Genomic DNA, 18,324 nt, shown 5'->3' with positions numbered 1-18,324 from the left:
ACCGATAGCAGTCTACTCCAGGGGTGTCAAACTCAAATTGCGTCGCGGGCCGGATTCAAGCCTTCAAATCGCTCACGGGCGGGACCAGTCTACTGATTCCAAAATGTGACCTCGGGCTATTGCCTTTCACTTGAATACGTGAAAAGCATATATAATAGATAATACACGGATCAGGGTTTTTGAAAAGTAGCAAGTCGCAACACCTTTATTCGCGAACACAGGAATTGGAAAAAATACGATGATTGTCCGGTTGTTAACAGTTCAGAACCGCTAAAACTGCGGCGGAAAGGATGATATAAGTATTAGTCGTAATTAGGCGTTATCCCTGCATATGCGTTGTGAGGAAAGCAAGAATTGGAAACGCGGACGTCGGAATTTGGTCTAGTAATATTACCTAGTGAGTCCGGTTTCTCTCATGTCTGGGGATCTATTCGGTCGAAAGTGACAGTGACACAGCAGTGCGACCATAGATACTTCAATTATATATTTGTGTAACTGATATATTTTCCATGTAAACTGCATATAACGGTTCCGCATTGGCGTTTTCGCTTCTTCTTTCTCTTGGTGCATATTTGTTTACAACTCTAAACTTTTATAGTGAGCCCTTTTAGCCTTCTTGACATTCGATGTCAATTTCATCGACTTGTTGCTATAGTGGTAACTGGAGTGAAACCACAGCGCCGTAGTCGGGGGGTTATAATGGGGCCTATTAACATGAAAGTATTTTCTGTAAAAATCTCAACATTTGTTACGAATGTGCTGGAAAATATAAGAATTTCCAATCTGCTCAGAATTGCTTCGCGGGCCGGATGAAATTGTCTGGCGGGCCGTATGTTTGATTCCCCTGGTCTACTCTGTAAAATTTAACCAGAATATACCAACAATTCCAAAAAATGTAAGCAGTGGTTGCTGGGCAGGTCTCTTTACCTAAAGAGGAGAACTGAGGCCAAGGAATGCTATTTTCTTTTGCAGTCGTTCAAGTTATTATAACTCAATAATCTATCGCAATTTTAATTCTGTGTGATTTGGTTAGTATTGATATAAAACTCAGTATAGACGTGAAAGCTATATGTTCTTTTATGCAACTTCGGAGAATTAGTAAATTGTAAAGGATATTGTTGTGATTAAAAAGTAATAGTGGTTGTTTCTTTTTTATTCATGATGTATAGCTATCTCGTGAAAATAGAGTCGACAAATATATAAATCATCCGAGAGGCTCACAAGCTGTTTGGTAGTATGGGACCGCGAATATTCCTCATAATTAGCACTGCGTTGCTGCTTGCTGTTAACTATGCAGAAGGAAAATGGAGTTATCCTGACCAAAGAATCTCTGAAGGACCCCTTAATGAGAAGATGAAAGTGGTAAAAATTCATTCAAAGGATAATTCAACCGCGACGTATGATATATCTGGTGATTTTGGTACCAAATTCGAAATTGATCGCAAAACTGGACAGATCTGGCAGGTGGAAGCAGTGGATAGGGAAACCAAAGACAGGTATACGATTACAATCGAATCCGCTGATTCAAATGGAAATCCAACCGAGGATCCGTTTCTATTCGACATCGTCGTTGCTGATATAAATGATAATTATCCTGAATTTGAGGAATCCAGTTTGACCGGAAGCGTAGAAGAACTCCACGATAAAGGCCCGGATTCCACGCCTTTCATGCAAGTGAAAGCCACGGACGCAGATATAGGTTTCAATGCTGCGATCCGATTTTCCATCGAAGAAGGTAGAGATATTCCAGAATCGCCATCCGGGAATAGATTCATAATAGATCCAGTCTCAGGCTGGGTACGAGTCAATGGTGATGATCTAAACTATGAATTCAACCCAGTGGTGAGATTCATTGTGATTGCCGTTGATAGCAATGGTGGTGCAGGTTCTAATGCAAGATCAAGAGAAGTCGTAGTCTCTGTCAGAGACTCCAATGACCACGCCCCCGAATTTGGTCCTTTAGCGGATATATCACTGTCGGAATTATCAGGACTTTATACGCCACTGTATATTATGTACGCCAGTGACATTGACGAGGGTGTTAATAAGAAGGTTTACTTTGAAATACTTAACGGGAACACAGGCGGACCATTCACAATTGTCTCGCAGCAGTCAGAAATCGACAAAAATCTCGGAGAACTGCAACTCGTCAAACCTTTAGACTTTGAAAGTGGTGTCGTTAGCTACGAATTGAAAATTAAGGCGTATAATAAGGATGCGTCGAATGCAGCCGATGTGACGTATGCTTCTGAATCAACTTTATCGATCACAGTGATAGATGCAAACGAACCCCCTATTTTCAGAGACACTCCTTACAATTATAGAATCACAGAAGGTCCTGCTCCAGCCCAGCCTGTTCCCATCATACAAGTACACGCGGAAGACATTGATTTCAACAAAACTCAAACTGTCACGTATAGTTTGGAGGATCCTGAGAATTGGTTTGATATAGTTGCAACAACAGGGCAAATTACTCTGAAAGGGGCTGTAGATCGTGAAGCGACCGCAGACGGTGTGTACCATCTTAAAGTCATAGCCACTGATAATTACGACCATGGACATCCAGCGAGTGGCAGTGAGGAAGTAGCTATTACGATCGAAGACATCAATGATAACCCGCCTGCGCCTGATTGGGGTCCAGAAGGTGCTACTACGTATGTTTGCGAGAAGCCACGAAACAGAACAGCGAGACATATCAAGGCTACTGATCCGGATTCGGCCGTAAATGGACCCCCGTTCACGTTCCGCCTTCATGACTCCGTGGATCAAACCAAGTGGAGTTTGGAAACAGTTGATGATGAAAGTGTAAACCTAATTGCTGAGTTTTCTGACTATGGTTTGAGTTCGAACGTTTCGCTCATATTCACAGTTGCAGATTCAGGGACTGTTTCAAAGACTGGCACAGCCACTTTAACTGCGACTATATGCAAGTGTGGTGACGATGGTGAATGTACCAACCATTATGCATTCCCATACACCCGGGGTCCGCAACCTTTTACTAGTCACGGGCCAACAATTGAGTGTACAACTCTTTGGCGGGCCGAAATTTTCATTTTCCCCATAATTTACACTCACTTCAGCATATAACGCTACATTGCTGTAATCTCAATAATACCAATCATAAAAAGAGCAAAAATATATGCAGTAACGCCACAACAACACGGCATTAATGTGACTCCTTATGCTGCCTGCTTTGTGAAAAATTTTAACATCCGGTAACAAGTCAGATGAAACAACAGCAAGAAGGGAAAGGGAAGGACGAAGTTTATTTTTGTCCTTGATGTTGTTTTTTTTGCGGCATATACACCGACTCATGATACACATACACACGATCTGCGCACATTCATGCCATGCGTGCATGATGTGCATATGCCGCTGGACAAGGAAGTGCCTTTACAGCTTTCTAAGTCATGCACCACCCCTATCCCAGTAATGCATGAGCGCGAAGCAGGGAAGTCATGGATACCAGTGTTACTAATCAGGTCTTTGGTCCGACCTGGCCGGGGATCGAACCCACGACCTACCGATCAACAAGCCGGACGCTTCACCATTACGCTATCTTGTGGTAACATTTTGTAAATGGGCGTCGCTCCATTCGACGTTGCAATGCGTTTCAATTAGTTCCATTTGAAATCTTCTGGAAATGGTATTAACGTCCACACCAAACTCAGTACTGTACTGAATAGACTGAATTAATTTTGTAGTAAATGAATGTCGTACTAAACGTGAGGAAAATTCAGTAATCAAATTTCGTATCAGAGTGACAATGCAGTGTTTCTACTAGTTTTGCTCTCTTCCAGTATAGGAAAGTGAGCATAATTTTCCGAGTCCAGTTGACATTCTCAGAGTCGCAGTTCTGTTTCAAATATATGTATATTATTCTGCCTATTTATTGGAATAGCAAGTTATAGGCCTAATGTAATGCGGTATATGATATAGTGGTACACCCTTTAAAAATTAAGGCACACTTTCCGGTGTACGATACTCCCCGATGAAGAGCACCGGTCTAATTTACGAATTTCCTCCACAGACAATCTCGTACTTATACTATCTATACGTCCTACGAGATGCTTACATACCGCCTGTGTCGATCAGACAGTTTTATGGCGTGACAATAGACTGTTATGACGTATTTATATTGTAAAAATGCCCTACTATTTCCAAACAGTGCTAACACTGCAGTTCGGAACTCGATGAGAAACGGCGGGCCGAATTCTCGGACGATTTCGCTTGGCGGGCCGAATCCGGCCCGCGGGCCGTATGTTGCCGACCCTTGCCATATACACGATGGTTACCGTTGTTGCTATTTGTGTGTTGCGTTCTCTTAACCAGTGGTTCTCAACCGCCGGTCAGCGACTACTTTTCTGCCGGTCCGCGAGGAATACTAACATTTTATACCTTAATTTCAAGATGCAAGATGTTGAAGGCTTGTCCAGTGGTAAAATAAATTAGGCGTCATATTTTAAACTGCTGCAGAACTTCGTGAGGTAAGATTAGGCTCGGAAACATGTTGGATTTGACTTGAAGTTCAAGCTGTCTCCGGTGACGACATGCGAGCGACTCGCCAAGTACCAGCTGACTGGCTAAACCGCGATCATCATTCGTTTTCGATTCATAAATTTTGTGGCCAGGTTCAGGTTTGTTCAGGTGCCATGTGTTTTCGTGCGGCGCATTGTACTCGTAGTAGGCAACGGCTGATAGTAGCGGGAAATGAGCAAGATACCTCGACAAGGTACTTGGTCTTACTCCAATACGCTCTCTGGATATTGTCGAAGCGAGGAATATTATTCTAGTTGGCGCGGTCGATTAATCCATGGCCTGCGGCGCAATATTAGCCTATGTTTATTTGTGCAAGTCAATTTTACCTCGATTCGGCACTCAACAGACACTACCATAAAATCACACAAATACCATCATAAACATATTCAATTACGAACAAAACCCTCAAAATGTCACTCTCTAGTACAGGAGTGGCCAACTTGCGGCCGTGGACACGTAATTCAATTAGTGTGTGTTGGCGGCCGTCGACATGAAAATTGAATTCACGAATTGACTCCCGAATATTTGAGATATTTTAATTATTCTTGAAATTCTTTTCGCGCTGGGCGCGATTCAATGCGAATTCATTTTTCGATTTTAATATAGTCGTAGCGCCATTTGCTATCTGAGCCCCACAGTACAGATGCAAACAGCGGAGGAAAATGATGCATCCCATATACAAATATCAATTGGGAATCATGCTCTCCTCACGAAAGAAATTTGTTTCTGGTACGTTTGGGAGATTCCAATGTCTTTCCACTATACCGAAAATCCTGATGGGAGGTCAAGAAATAACCTGAGGTGGTCAAAGTAGTCAAGAAAGCTACGCAAGTAGAAGTAGAAGTAGCGACGAAAAAATCTACTCAAGTACGAGTAGAAGTACTTCTTCCATAAGCAACCTAAAACTACTTGAAGTAGAAGTATAATTAACTGACTTTAAATCTACTCAAGTAAGTAAGTAGTTGTTAAAACGATCGTAATTCGTTCGCATGGATTATCAAAAGGTGCACATTGAGCTATGCGAAAGGTGCCGAGCTTGATTCATATTGATGCCTACCTGGAGGTATCCAATTTTCCACAGCATAAGTATTCGTCCGCATCATGGGATGAAAATGATAGTATTGATATGGAAATGCGATACTAATCCTCTGTTTACTCGAACAGCACGTTTAAGAAAATATCATGGTATGGGGCACTCCCCCATATTATAAGACTCGTGGTTTAGTCAAAGAACAATACAGAGAATTTACATAGGATATGGTGTAAACACTTTGCGCGATTAGTAAACGTTAATAAAAAATATGGTGGACCGTTAAAATGCCATATTGTGTAGCTTTATTTCCAGAAATTGAAGGCATTACTACACTTGCTTTTATACTTCAACATGTATGTTATCCAGAAAGAAGAACTGATATTAATTAGAACTCCAAGTATATGATACTGGCAATTGAAAGCGAAATATGAATACTACTTCTAAAAGCGGGAAATGTATTTCATGTCTTTAGACCAGAAAGTTTCCAAGGGGGTATGCTAAAACAGCTCTAAAACTAAAAAACAATTACAGTCCACTTTTCCAGATTAGGACACGCCACGAACTGCTGGATTACGATATGATAAGTAAATGCTAGATTACGAAACATCAGTTTCAAACGTTATGATGAGCCATATATACTGTGAGGAAATATTTCATTTGGGCGAAGGGTGACAATGCGGTCTGAACGGAACCACGCCAACCCGTTACCTTAATTATATTCACCGATACTTTTGTGAAATCAAACTGATTATTCCGTATCCACTGAGCGCGACGAAAATTCTGGGCTTTACTCAACTTTTATGAAAATTAAATGTTAATACCATTCCATACACAGACAAACGATGTTCACATCACTACCTCTTCAAATATCCTGAAATTTGGTACACGCAGAGATGAGCTTATTCCAGACAGGATGGACTTTATTTTATGAAAATTGGACTGTGCGGTCAAAAGTTACGTCACTTTGAAAATTGACAATTTTCTGCTAATTTCGGGTCTGCACATCTCAGGTTTTATTAATGAAATATTCAAGAAGGATTGCTCAAAAACGTATTGAAATATTTTGGAAAAAAACGATCTTAAATGAAAGTATGCTTCAAGGAGAATTCGTTCATAGCTGCTTGATTTTGGTTTTGAAACTGTGAAGTGATGAAATTGCAGTTTTAAGAGCACACTTACTTCATTTGTACATGGAAATGCAGTACTAGTAGGGCGTGTTCGGACATCGAGTCTGGGGTGTGTGCGGGCAACATGTCTGGGGTGTATTCGGACTGTGTTCCCATTCGGACATCATATCTGGGGTGAGTTCGGACTGTTTTGCCCCTCGGACATCGTGTATGGGGTGTGTTCGGGACATCATGTCTTGGGTGCGTTTGGACAGTTTTGCAACTCGGATATCATGCCTAGGCTGTGTTCGTAATGTGTTGCCATTCGAACATGGTGTCTAGGGCGTGTTCGGACATCATGTCTGGAGTGTTAGGACTGTGCTGCCACTCGGACATCGTGTCTGGGGGTGTTCGGACATTATGCCTGGGGTGTGTTCGGATTGTATTGTGACTCGGACATCGTGTCTGGGGGGTGTTCGGACATCATGCCTGGGATGTGTTCGGACTGTGTTGCCATTCGGACATCGTGTCTGGGATATGTTCGTGCTGCGCCAGACATGCCTCAGACCTGATATCTGCGCACTATTTTTATCCGGACATATGCTTCGGTGCTGATATCTGCGCACTAAATACCTCCAGGCATGGTCCGGACCGGATATCTGCGCGCTTAATGGACGACAGACATGCGTCAGACGTGATACCTGCGTCCTAAACGACGCATGACCTATATGCAGGGTTGCCATACCGTCCTTATTTCTAAGATTTGTCCTTATTTTGAAGAGTCACGCCTTAGAAAACTCAACTGTCCTTATTTCTAAGAAATGTCCTTGTTTTCGACTTGCGTCCTTATTTTGTCTTATTTTCAACAACTACAGAACTTCAATCATTTTCCTCTGGTATCTGTGTTGCAATATCTGCAATTGTGACATAGACCTGGAGGCCATATGAAAAGACCGATATTTCAACTTATGTTGATACCCCAAAACGCAAGAAGTGTGTCAGCTGCTGCTGAGGATACCTGGGGCATTCCACGCTGACAAAAACCAGCAATTATTCCTCACCAACGATTGCACATCGCAATATTCCCCGATTATAACATCGCAAGGAGTTTGCTTCGGTCAAGACCAAGACTACAAGCTTTGTTACTGGAGGTCTTGCTCCATACACTCATAAATGGTTTTGTCTGAACTTGGTGTACAGCCTTTTCCCATATTGGTTGACGCCTCCAATCACAGCGACGTGAAGGCGTTTGGTTTATCACCCTATGGGGGCCCAATACCATCGTATTGCTTGTTTTTTTGGGGGGGGCAGGGTGGGTGACGAAGTGCTGTTTCGGCCCTGAGTAAAGGTAAACCTAGACCTGAGCGGTCGTGAGATCAATGAAGCACTTTCTGATAACAAGGAGTTGCTGGAGCAGATTGTTTCTGGCGAAAGTATGGAAAATGATATGCCACGCCTCGTATGAAAAGACAGTCCGAACACACCCCGGGCATGATGTCCGAACAACTCCCTCCAGACGCGATGTCCCAGTGGCAACACAGTCCTAATAACACCCAAGACATGATGTACGAACACGCCCTAGACACGATGTCCAAATGGCAACACATTCCGAACACACCCTAGGCACGATGTCCGAGTTGCAAAACTGTCCGAACGCACCCAAGACATGATGTCCGAATACACCCCAGACACGATATCCGAGGGGAAAAACAGTCCGAACTCACCGCAGACACGATGTCTGAATGGCAACACATTCCAAACACACGCCAGGCATGATGTCCAAACACCCCCCTGACACGATGTCCAAGTGACAATACAATCCGAACACACCCAGACACGATATCCGAGTGGCAGCACAGTCGTAGCACCCCAGACATGATGTCCGAACACGCCCTAGACACGATCTCCGAATGGCAACACATTACGAACACAGCCTAGGCGCGATATTCTATAGTTGCAAAACTGTCCAAACGCACCCAAGACGTGATGTCCCGAACACACCCTAGACACGATGTCCGAGGGGCAAAACAATCCGAACTCACCCCAGATACGATGTCCGAATGGCAACACAGTCCGAACACACCCCAGACATGTTGCCCGCACACACCCCAGACTCGATGTCCGAACACGCCCTACTAGTACTGCATTTCCATGCACAAATGAAGTGCGCGCTTAAAACTGCAATTTCATCACTTTACAGTTTCAAAACCAAAATCAAACAGCTATGAACGAATTCTCCTTGAAGCAAACTTTCATTTAAGATCGTTTTTTCCAAAATATTTTAATATGTTTTTGAGCAATCCGCTGTCTAAATCGTGTAACGCCTGACTGATTTTAGATTTCCCCCTCAATTTAACCTTTGACCCTAACCTTCAGGGTATTAAATTTCACTTGGATATATAGACGATCAGACATGCTTCAGATAAATCCAAGGGCCGTATCTCAACTGTCGTTCAACATCTAGCTACATCTTCTTGAATATTTCAATAATAAGACCTGAGATGTGCAGACCCGAAATTAGCAGAAAATTGTCAATTTTCAAAGTGACGTAAATTTTGACCCCAAAGTCCAATTTTCATAAAATAAAGTTCACCCTGTTTGGAATAAGCTCATCTCTGCGTGTACCAAATTTCAAGAGATTTGAAGAGGTAGTGATGTGAACATCGTTTGTCTGTGTATGGAATGGCCCTCCGTGAAAACAGCCCCGAAATTCCTCAGTCTGTCTTCTTGATTGGAGGATCAAACGACTTCTACTTGACAAACTGAAAATAGCGAAAAGTAAGGAAGTAGATCACAAAGTATTACGAAGTAGAAGTAGCGAAAATTAGATCTACTTGAGTAAGTACCAGAAGTAGATGAAAACTACTTGAGTACTTCGAAAAAGTAGAAGTACTTCGTTACTGATCACCTCTGGAAACAACACACGCCACAAAGTGACTACACTAACAACTGGCCCAGCCGAAAATGCATCATCATTTATAAGTTGCCCTAAATTTTCGAAAACACTCCCTCCATCAACTTTACCGATGAATCTGGTCGCTTTGGCTGAGAAAAGATAAATATTTGATAGTAATATGTGAAACTACGAATATTAATGACGAAATTCATTCGTACGACCATAAAATCGATCCCATTAATTACACTGGTCAACACATATTTTTAGGCAGACTAAGTAAGAGTGGTTTTGGGGGTTCTGAAGGGCACTGATTCCGAATATGACCTTAGTTTTTTCAAATTGGCTATTGTTGTGGAAATAACCCATGGGGCTATTTTGACCAAAATCTCCCATTTTCGCGGTAATGACTAGATATAAAATCGGCTTAGTCGTACTATAAAGTTTAGAAATTCAATCTACTTGTTATTTTTACACACAGAAGACTATTTTAAATCAAAATACAGCAACACCACTATATTTAGGGGTATTAGATTTATCATAGTTACATACTTTTACTGATATCATGTACATAAATAAACTCCAGTCATGTATATGAGTATTTACCTAGATACACAAATAACGTGGCGTTAGTTCAATCAGTTTTACGTCCACCACCTATTGTAAATTTGAAATGATCAGTTGGAATACAATATTATTGATATATTTTAAATCGAAATTGTTTTTGTACGATTTTCGCCTGTAAGCTATTTAGTGCAGTTTCTTGAAAGGTTCCGCAATGGTCTGACATAATATGTTCAATGGTTCATCTCATCTGCCTTGGTATCTTTCTTTTGTTGTTCTGACGTCTTGTTTGAACCTCTCCCCTTGCTAATCTACGAGGTGATCGGAAAATATATCAAGATGACTGAACAGGAAGTGAACTTTTATGCTCATGTTTGTTCCAAGTTTATGATATGCAGATACGAATTTTCGGACCAACTGTTTGCAGTTAAGTGCTTTGTGATCAGCTAAAAAGTTTTATTTACTACATCTTAGTAGAAATTACATGCCGTGAACTACTCGTAATGTGAAATTGGAATCTTTCATCGGTATTCGAATATACCAGATACCAGATACATGCTTCTCGTTTGATAGGGTTACTAGGTATACCCACTTTGTTGACTCGGTGGAAAATTATCCATTTACCAGTCAAAAGAAATGAGACACATATGAGTATAGTAGTTAAGCCTTTCAAGGACAAATTTTATAGTTTTATACTCCTCTTCAATCTTGGTAGAATAACCAATTGATACAGGAGAAGATGAATTTCCGTTTTGGAAAAGTACAATTTTTAGGCTTGACAAACTGCCTTTTTGACAAACAAATATTTCGCATCATGCCATGTTAATATTGATAGATTGACTTGGAATGACATGAGGGCTCTTCATGGTCAGTTGGCCATTTATGCGCTGTATAAAATTAGAAAAAACTGCGATTTTTTCTCCTACCAAGGGAAATATTTGAGGGTAAATACAGTACTTTTGGGATTTTTTAGGGGTATAAATATATCTTCTGACAGAGAGCCAATCTAACAAAACTAATGTGATATTCGTAATCAGCAACCTCAAAAACCACAGAAACGGCTCTCAGATGTTCTGCCTAAAAAATTATTTTTCATTTTGTTGACCAGTGTTATCAGTGTTGGGATCAAGTCACTACCTTCGAGTCACGAGTCATTTCGAGTCATTGCACATTTTGACTCGAGTCAAGTCAAGTCAATCGATTTTCGAAGGTGACTCGAGTCAAGTCAAGCCACTCGATTTTTGGAGGTGACTCGAGTCAAGTCGAGTCAAGTCAAGTCAAGTTTCGAGTCAAGTCAAATTTCAAGTCAAGTTGCCTTTTCGAAGTATTAGGCATGCTTACGCCATTTCATTTTGCTAGCTCTCTGAAATACAGATTGACTGGTCATTGATTCTGAACCGATAAACGAATATGAAGGTATATGTATGTATACACGTAAGAAGGCGCTGTATCGCTTACATGTACGTAGAAATGCTAAACTGCGTTAAGTAATTGCATAGCCTCAGTTTATAGTTACCAGCCAAAATAGAGAATAGATAAATGAATTGATAAGATGCAATACATTACCCATTTACAAATTGATGATTCAATTCGAGCCTGCGACAATGGTCGAGGACTATATAAACTATATTCGAATTCAATTTCAATAAAACAAAAGGTTTGGTTCAGGTACAGAAAACAGTAATAGACATTTTTCTATTAAATTGCTTCACTATACCAGTTTACGACAGCGTAAGCTGTAAGCTTCGATCACTTCGTAAGCGGCCAATTTATTTGTGAGAGAACAATGGAATAAGTGGTCGCTCTCACGCGGGTTCCACCATCGTTTCGCGAACAATCCGATTGCAAGATACAGTGATTCTTATCGACATCGATTGCTTGATGACTTGAAATTGACTCGTGAATTTTGCTTCGAGTCACGAGTCAATCCACATTTTTGATACGCTGAGTCAAGTCAAGTCATACGAAAAAGGTGACTCGAGTCTGACTCGAGTCAACTCATGACTCGAGTCATCCCAACACTGCTAATTATTCATAACATCACCACGAGATAGCGCTGTGGTATAATCCGCGGCTGCAACACCAATGGGTGCGGGTTCGAGTCCGACCGAGGTCGACTTCCGAATTCCGATACCTAAGTGTTGGTGGTTTACCTAGGCTCCTCCTCGCCACCTCATCCGCGTCAGCGGTGTCTTACAAAAGCCTAGAGGTGGGCCGTGCTATAAGTCGGCAGTTACGGAAAATGTGAAGAATATCGGCCTGGTGTAAATGACCATAGCAGTCGACAAACACCATGAATACCCCAAAACAAACAAACAATCACCCACCACTATGTAGCGATTTCGGTGCGTATAGCAAGACGACATGAAAAAGGTGATTAATCTAGAGTTCACCAGAAATGGACAATGGACATGGACAGTATAACATAAGTCTAGAGCAGGGGTGTCAAACTCAAATTGCGTCGCGGGCCGGATTCATGTCTTGAAATCGCTCGCGGGCCGGACCAATTGACTGAATCCAAAACTCTGAACTGCGTGCGCACTTTTTGCCTTCTCGAAATTGGGTGTCAATGTCACCGACTTGTTTCCAGTGGTCACTAGAGTGAAACCACGAGGCCGTAGTCGGGTGGTTATAATGTGACCTATTAAACAAGCTCGGCATTTGCTATCTTGAGGAATATTTGAAGGAAGTATTCCTTGCAAATCTCAACATTTGTTACTAATGTGATGGATATAATATTTGTTCTTTCTACTCAGAATTGCTTCGCGGTCCGGATGAAATCGTCTGGAGGGCCGGATGCGACCCACGGGCCGTAGTTCGACATCCCTGGTAAAGAGTGTCCAGTTAGTACATCGCGACCATGTCTTGGAATAACGCCATATAAGTAATCGAAATGCGGCCGTGAATAGCAAGAAAGGTTGAACACCCCTGCTCTAGTATCATACTTGCAAAAAAAAACGGCTGCATACATCACCTTTGGGGTTGATTTCAATTATCTAAGGTCCACCGGTCCGCCAAATATATTTTGAAATTTTATCGGTCCGCGAGGTGTAAAAAGTTGAGAACCACTGCTGCTCTTAACCATCATGCTTTACTGTGCGAAATCTACGTCGGTGGCTCTCAAACGGGGACCCTGGTACATAGGGCACTCATGATTTGCGGTAATGGTGAATTGGATTCTGAAATAAATACTATGAAATCCGTTTTTCATGCCAATGGCTATCCAGAACACATTGTGAAAGTAACCATAGAACGTGTAATGCAAGATTTGCGTGAAGAAAAAGCCTTTTGGACCGAGACGGTGCCCAGTTTTTTTGCATCTGCCGTGGATTGGCACAGTTTTTAACTGTGTGAAAAACAAATTAGGTGAATCATTGTTTGCCACATGTGGAACCCCGTGTCGTATTTACTATCCGCAACGCGAAAGGATGTGCATCCTAGCTGCGATTGATCAGGATAACATAATTTACCAATATAGCCTTCGTGCCGATGCGACAGTCGGTATGTGGGTCGCACGTCTCAGCGTTTGCAACAAAGAATTCGTCAACATGTTCTACATCAAATTAGAAAATCGCAGGATGATGACATATTTCTTCATCATCACAGTCTCTATTAGTAACCATGCGGGATTATGAACAAGTAACAGCATTTAATTCTGCCTTCAAACAGCACCTTTTGAAACACCCCGAGTGTGCAAAACATAATCGTTATCAGTTTTCCATAGTTGTTCGTGGTCGGTCTCGTCCTCATTTAAGGCCGTCGAATCTACAATTATACAACTGCTAAAGCCGATCCTCTGCCGCCAGAAGTAGCATCTGCATACCCTGCAAATATTTGATTAGTGTTGTGTTGTCATTCGGCTATTTTGCAGTCGGATATATGTCTGATATACCGTATTGTGCATTGCTATGTACCGTTCGCGACTCTGTGTACTTGTCATGATTACGTCACAGCGACAAAATTCGAATTTGATTAGGCGAATTTCTGACGTTCGCTCCTGATGAGAGTCAGTCGAAAAGCTTCGAGTGAAATAAAATTGGCAACTTGAACGTATTGTTTGCTGCAATATGATAACTAGGGCGATTTTTTGACATTGCAAAAAAGCGAAAATTTTGTCAAAATTATAGCATTAGGTCAAAATATTGTCAAAATTGTTTACCAAGTCCAATTTTTTTTTGCAACCTGCATTTCGTTGGTATCGTAGATGTTTGCACTGTCGGTGAACTTATCATTTGACATTTTACAACAGGGGTCGGCAGCCCCGGGCACAAATGGCACGCGACATGATTTTTTATGGCACGCCAAATGATTTAACGCAAACGACATATAATAACAATGTTTTTGAAAAAAGGGGAATAGAAGTTTTTAAGATGAATAAAGCTGGTAGGCGACCAAACTGATCTCGTAAATCAACATAAACCAGTGTCTTTAGGGGAAGATGTTATTTATCTTGAAAATTTTTACGCGCTTCGCGCGATTTATTGGTGCCTGATTTCTTGATGTTAATTTGGAAACCCCAATATATATATAGAAAATAATTTTCAAAAGTATTCATAATGTACATAAATTAGGGTTGCCATACGTCCGGAATTTCCCGGACATGTCCGGAATTTGACTGTTCAAGCTAGCGTCCGGGAGGAATTTCTAAAATATGCCAAATGTCCGGAATTTTGAAGAATTGACGTAGGCTCATAATTTTTTCGTAAATCAACATATAAACATTATTTTATGGGACTATTTATGCTGATGCATGATATTTTTCTTCGCGCTGCGCGCGATTTACTATCACATATATTGATTTTAATATGGAGACTATAACCCCCGCAAAAACTGCAATAAAATATAAATAAAAATAAGCTTCATTTACTGGAATAAGCCTTTTTGTAATCGCAATTATAGGAGAACGGTATATTCCTTCGTTAAGGCCATTAAAAAATGCTTTATTCAAATATAGTGGTTCCAAACATGGGGGTCGTTTGCATTTATTCTGGGGTTTACTAATATGTTGAACGTAATCTGATTCCAAAATAGCCGGTGAGTAAGTTTGGGCAAAGGTGCTGATTTCATTCAGTAATCAGCTCGTCAAATTTTGATCTGGGGCACGGAACGTTTTCCAATTGGAGATGGAGTCGCGACCATAAAAGATTGGAAACCACTGGATCCTGGATCAGGGGTGGTAATAAAGCTCCGTGGTGTGCACCGGCATAAGGCTGATAAACAATCTTATCATAGGACATGAACTGACATATTTGAACTCATCATCCTCCACCAGCTCTATCGCTAACTCTGATCATGTGGGCGGAGAGTAGTATCTATGTAGTAATACATGGAACAACCAATATTATTGACAGAAATCAGTCAAATAATTGAACGACAAGATGCATATAGAAACCAGATTCATATAGCAAGCACCCCCCCCCCTCCAGAAGTTGCATCTATTACCCCATAGTGTGGGCTCAAAATCATTGTTTATTTGGGCGGGACTGGGCTGAAAACATTTGCTTTCGGTCCCGGTTACACAACACACAGCCACATACTCCTGAACCGGGTCGTCACCATCTTTGGTCTATGGGGAAAGCTTTGCTAGTGTGACGTCATAAATATTTTTTAAATCCGCTAGGGGCGCTGAAGAGTGTCCGGAATTTAGGTCGCGGAAATATGGTAACCCTAACATAAATCAGGCAAACCGTATTACCAATTACCAATTTTGAAAGAACACCAACCTAATATCGTATGATTCCGTTTGGGTGCTTTATAGTAGTGTGCAGCCTGCAGGAGCGTGACTCTTATATGAACCGGCATTTCGGTACTGGGCATTTTCACGCCACAGAAGACACGACCTAAACATAAGGTTTCGGACAACATGCGACTCCATGCGGTGTGTGCGCCGTCAAAATCATTGGCGGCGATAAAACCTTGAAATAAAACAAGCCGCCGCACGTTGGCCAAAACGCTTGACATCAATATGTCCACTGTCTAGTTATAGATAACTAACCGTAGGTTAGATATCTATAGTCTAGTGCGGCAGCGACCAAAATGAATAACCTTCGCGACTAATACTATAAGAATCACTGACTTAATTGACGCCGTTGCCAGCTGCAGAAAAGCGGTTGGTGGGATTCAAAATGTATGGAACGCCAGTTGGTGATAATGTGACATTTTGGCACGCTTCATACAGAACGTTGCCGATCCCTGTTTTACAGCTTGTAGTCTAAGGTCTACCGTTGTAGACGACCCATTGTTTACTCATTTTGAATCAGAAAGCGTAATGGTGAAGCGTCTGGCTTCTTGATCTGTAGGTCGTGGGTTCGATCCCCGGCCGGGTCAGACCAAAGACTTGGTTAGTAACACTGGTATCCACGACTTCCCTGCTTGGCGCTCATGCATTACTGGGATAGCATGGAGGGGTGGTGCATGACTTAGAAAGCCGTAAAGGCTATATCTGCACTTCCTTGTCCAGCGGCATATGCACATCATGCACTCATGGTATGCATAATTGCATATGCAATATGCACAGATCGTGTGTATGTGCATCGTGAGTCGGTGTATATGCCGCAAAAAACATCAAGGACAAAAATAAACTTCGTCCTTTCCTAAACGGTCAAATGAAACGAATAGGTTGACATGGTGGTATGCTTAACGTACTTCAATATCCTAAGCGCCAACAATTGCTGCTGTTGAACGTTCTTTCTCCATTCTTCGCAAGCTACTTAGTAAGGACAGACACTTCCTACCGGAGATCGTATGAAAGTATGTTTCTTTGTAATCCGAAAAACTTTAATTATAATGCGTATGTACTACTGGTATTCTTCATAGGGCCAAATTTCGTTCAATACACCACAAAAATTGCGATACAATGAAAAGATAGGCAGTTGTCGAAACAACTTACATGGAGTTGTCTTTGTAATCAGATACCCACCTTGGCCTAGCCCAGGGACGGGCAACATGCGGCCCGCGAAGGGATTTTGACCGGCCCCCCGGGGAGTTTATACCCTGAAAGTGAAATTGATAGCAATATACATGCAATTCCCGATCATATTGACCGATTCAATCATGGAGTGTAGAAATTTTTCGCGCCGAAGCCCTCCTCCTTCCCGAAGTTTGGTGTTTATCACCCTACAGGAGGGGCCAATACCAACGTTTTTGGGGCTGACGAAGTGCTGTTACGGTTCTGAGCATAACCCACAGTGTCGGCATCAATAGCTAACCCACCGTCTGATCTCCATAATTGGCTTTATTGTGAGTTCAAAAAACAATGTTTTTACTCTGCTTCAAACTACCGCTGTTGAATTCGCAATGACCTCATTTTATTAATGTTATTTCCAATTTTTCAATGCTGCTGTGTCGTTGTTCCTGTGCTTGCATTTTAAATTATTTTTCATTAGGTAATCTCTATGGTTAATCTTAAGTTTTGAGGGCGATGCTCCTGGCATGGGCGGCTAAGCTTTGATGACCTTGTTTTATGAGTCTTCCGTCTATCTCTATACCATGCCCATGTAGATATCGCATTTCACCGCAACGTATTTTTGTCATGTATGTCATTGACTTGCAAGATTCCCGAATATAATTCTCTCTCTAAATCTTCACACACCACACTGTTCCAAATCGTTTCGACTCCGATATCTTTTCATTCTATCGCTATCCAATGGTGTCATGCGCTGATGGAATTCTTTTCTTTCTTATTTTCATTGTGTCGCAGTCTTGTGGTGTTTAGAACTGATGAAATTATTAATAATCTGATACTGACTGATACAGATAATAAACTAAACTACAGTCTGGCTTCCAGGACACCAATTCGACACGCAAGTAAAGGATACACACAATTTATTAATCCTATTACTACTCCTATTAGTACACGATTACACTATTTTTATGCAGAGACTCCACATACGTGTGCGACACAGCTACAGATTTGTGGATTTTCGCTAATCCATAAACAACTGCCTTGTGAAAGCGGCGTAGTCGTAAGCGTTGAGAACCTCGATACCGTGCGAATCGGTGTAAGGTGGCATGTGCTTGATACAGAAGTCGGCCTGTTCGCGGGATAGGTTCTGAAAAAATACAACCCAATCAAGAAACATCGCCGATGTCACAGGATGAGAATCGGAAAGTCCCAGGGTTGTAACCAAGTCACAAGGCTCCGAGACACCAGTCAATCGCACTTTTACAGTTTTGACTCAAGTCAAGCC

The 18,324-nt window shown here is 41.7% G+C and overlaps 2 protein-coding genes across 8 annotated transcripts in view; one reads left to right on the top strand and one right to left on the bottom strand.

Annotated features, from left to right (window-relative positions):
* Positions 1 to 1,157: 1,157 nt before the first annotated feature.
* On the top strand, positions 1,158 to 4,409 carry LOC145449858 (cadherin-20-like). The gene has a single exon (XM_080328302.1). It carries the CDS (start codon positions 1,237 to 1,239, stop codon positions 3,085 to 3,087), a length of 1,851 nt encoding a protein of 616 aa, XP_080184428.1. The 5' UTR covers positions 1,158 to 1,236; the 3' UTR covers positions 3,088 to 4,409.
* Positions 4,410 to 17,942: 13,533 nt separating this feature from the next.
* The window catches only part of LOC145449852 (spectrin alpha chain, non-erythrocytic 1-like), a 51,296-nt gene continuing 50,914 nt past the window's right edge, over positions 17,943 to 18,324 (bottom strand). For all 7 annotated transcript variants that reach the window (XM_080328282.1, XM_080328285.1, XM_080328284.1 and 4 more), the window contains one exon: positions 17,943 to 18,186. In XM_080328282.1, coding sequence (XP_080184408.1) covers positions 18,061 to 18,186 — 126 coding nt within the window. In that variant the 3' untranslated portion in view covers positions 17,943 to 18,060. The remainder of the gene's footprint in view (positions 18,187 to 18,324) is intronic.

This window comes from Botryllus schlosseri, chromosome 11 (genome assembly GCF_051294905.1).
Source record: "Botryllus schlosseri isolate E-star chromosome 11, Bs_hap1, whole genome shotgun sequence".
Lineage (NCBI taxonomy): Eukaryota > Metazoa > Chordata > Ascidiacea > Stolidobranchia > Styelidae > Botryllus > Botryllus schlosseri.
This window is presented reverse-complemented; position numbering and strand designations above follow the sequence as displayed.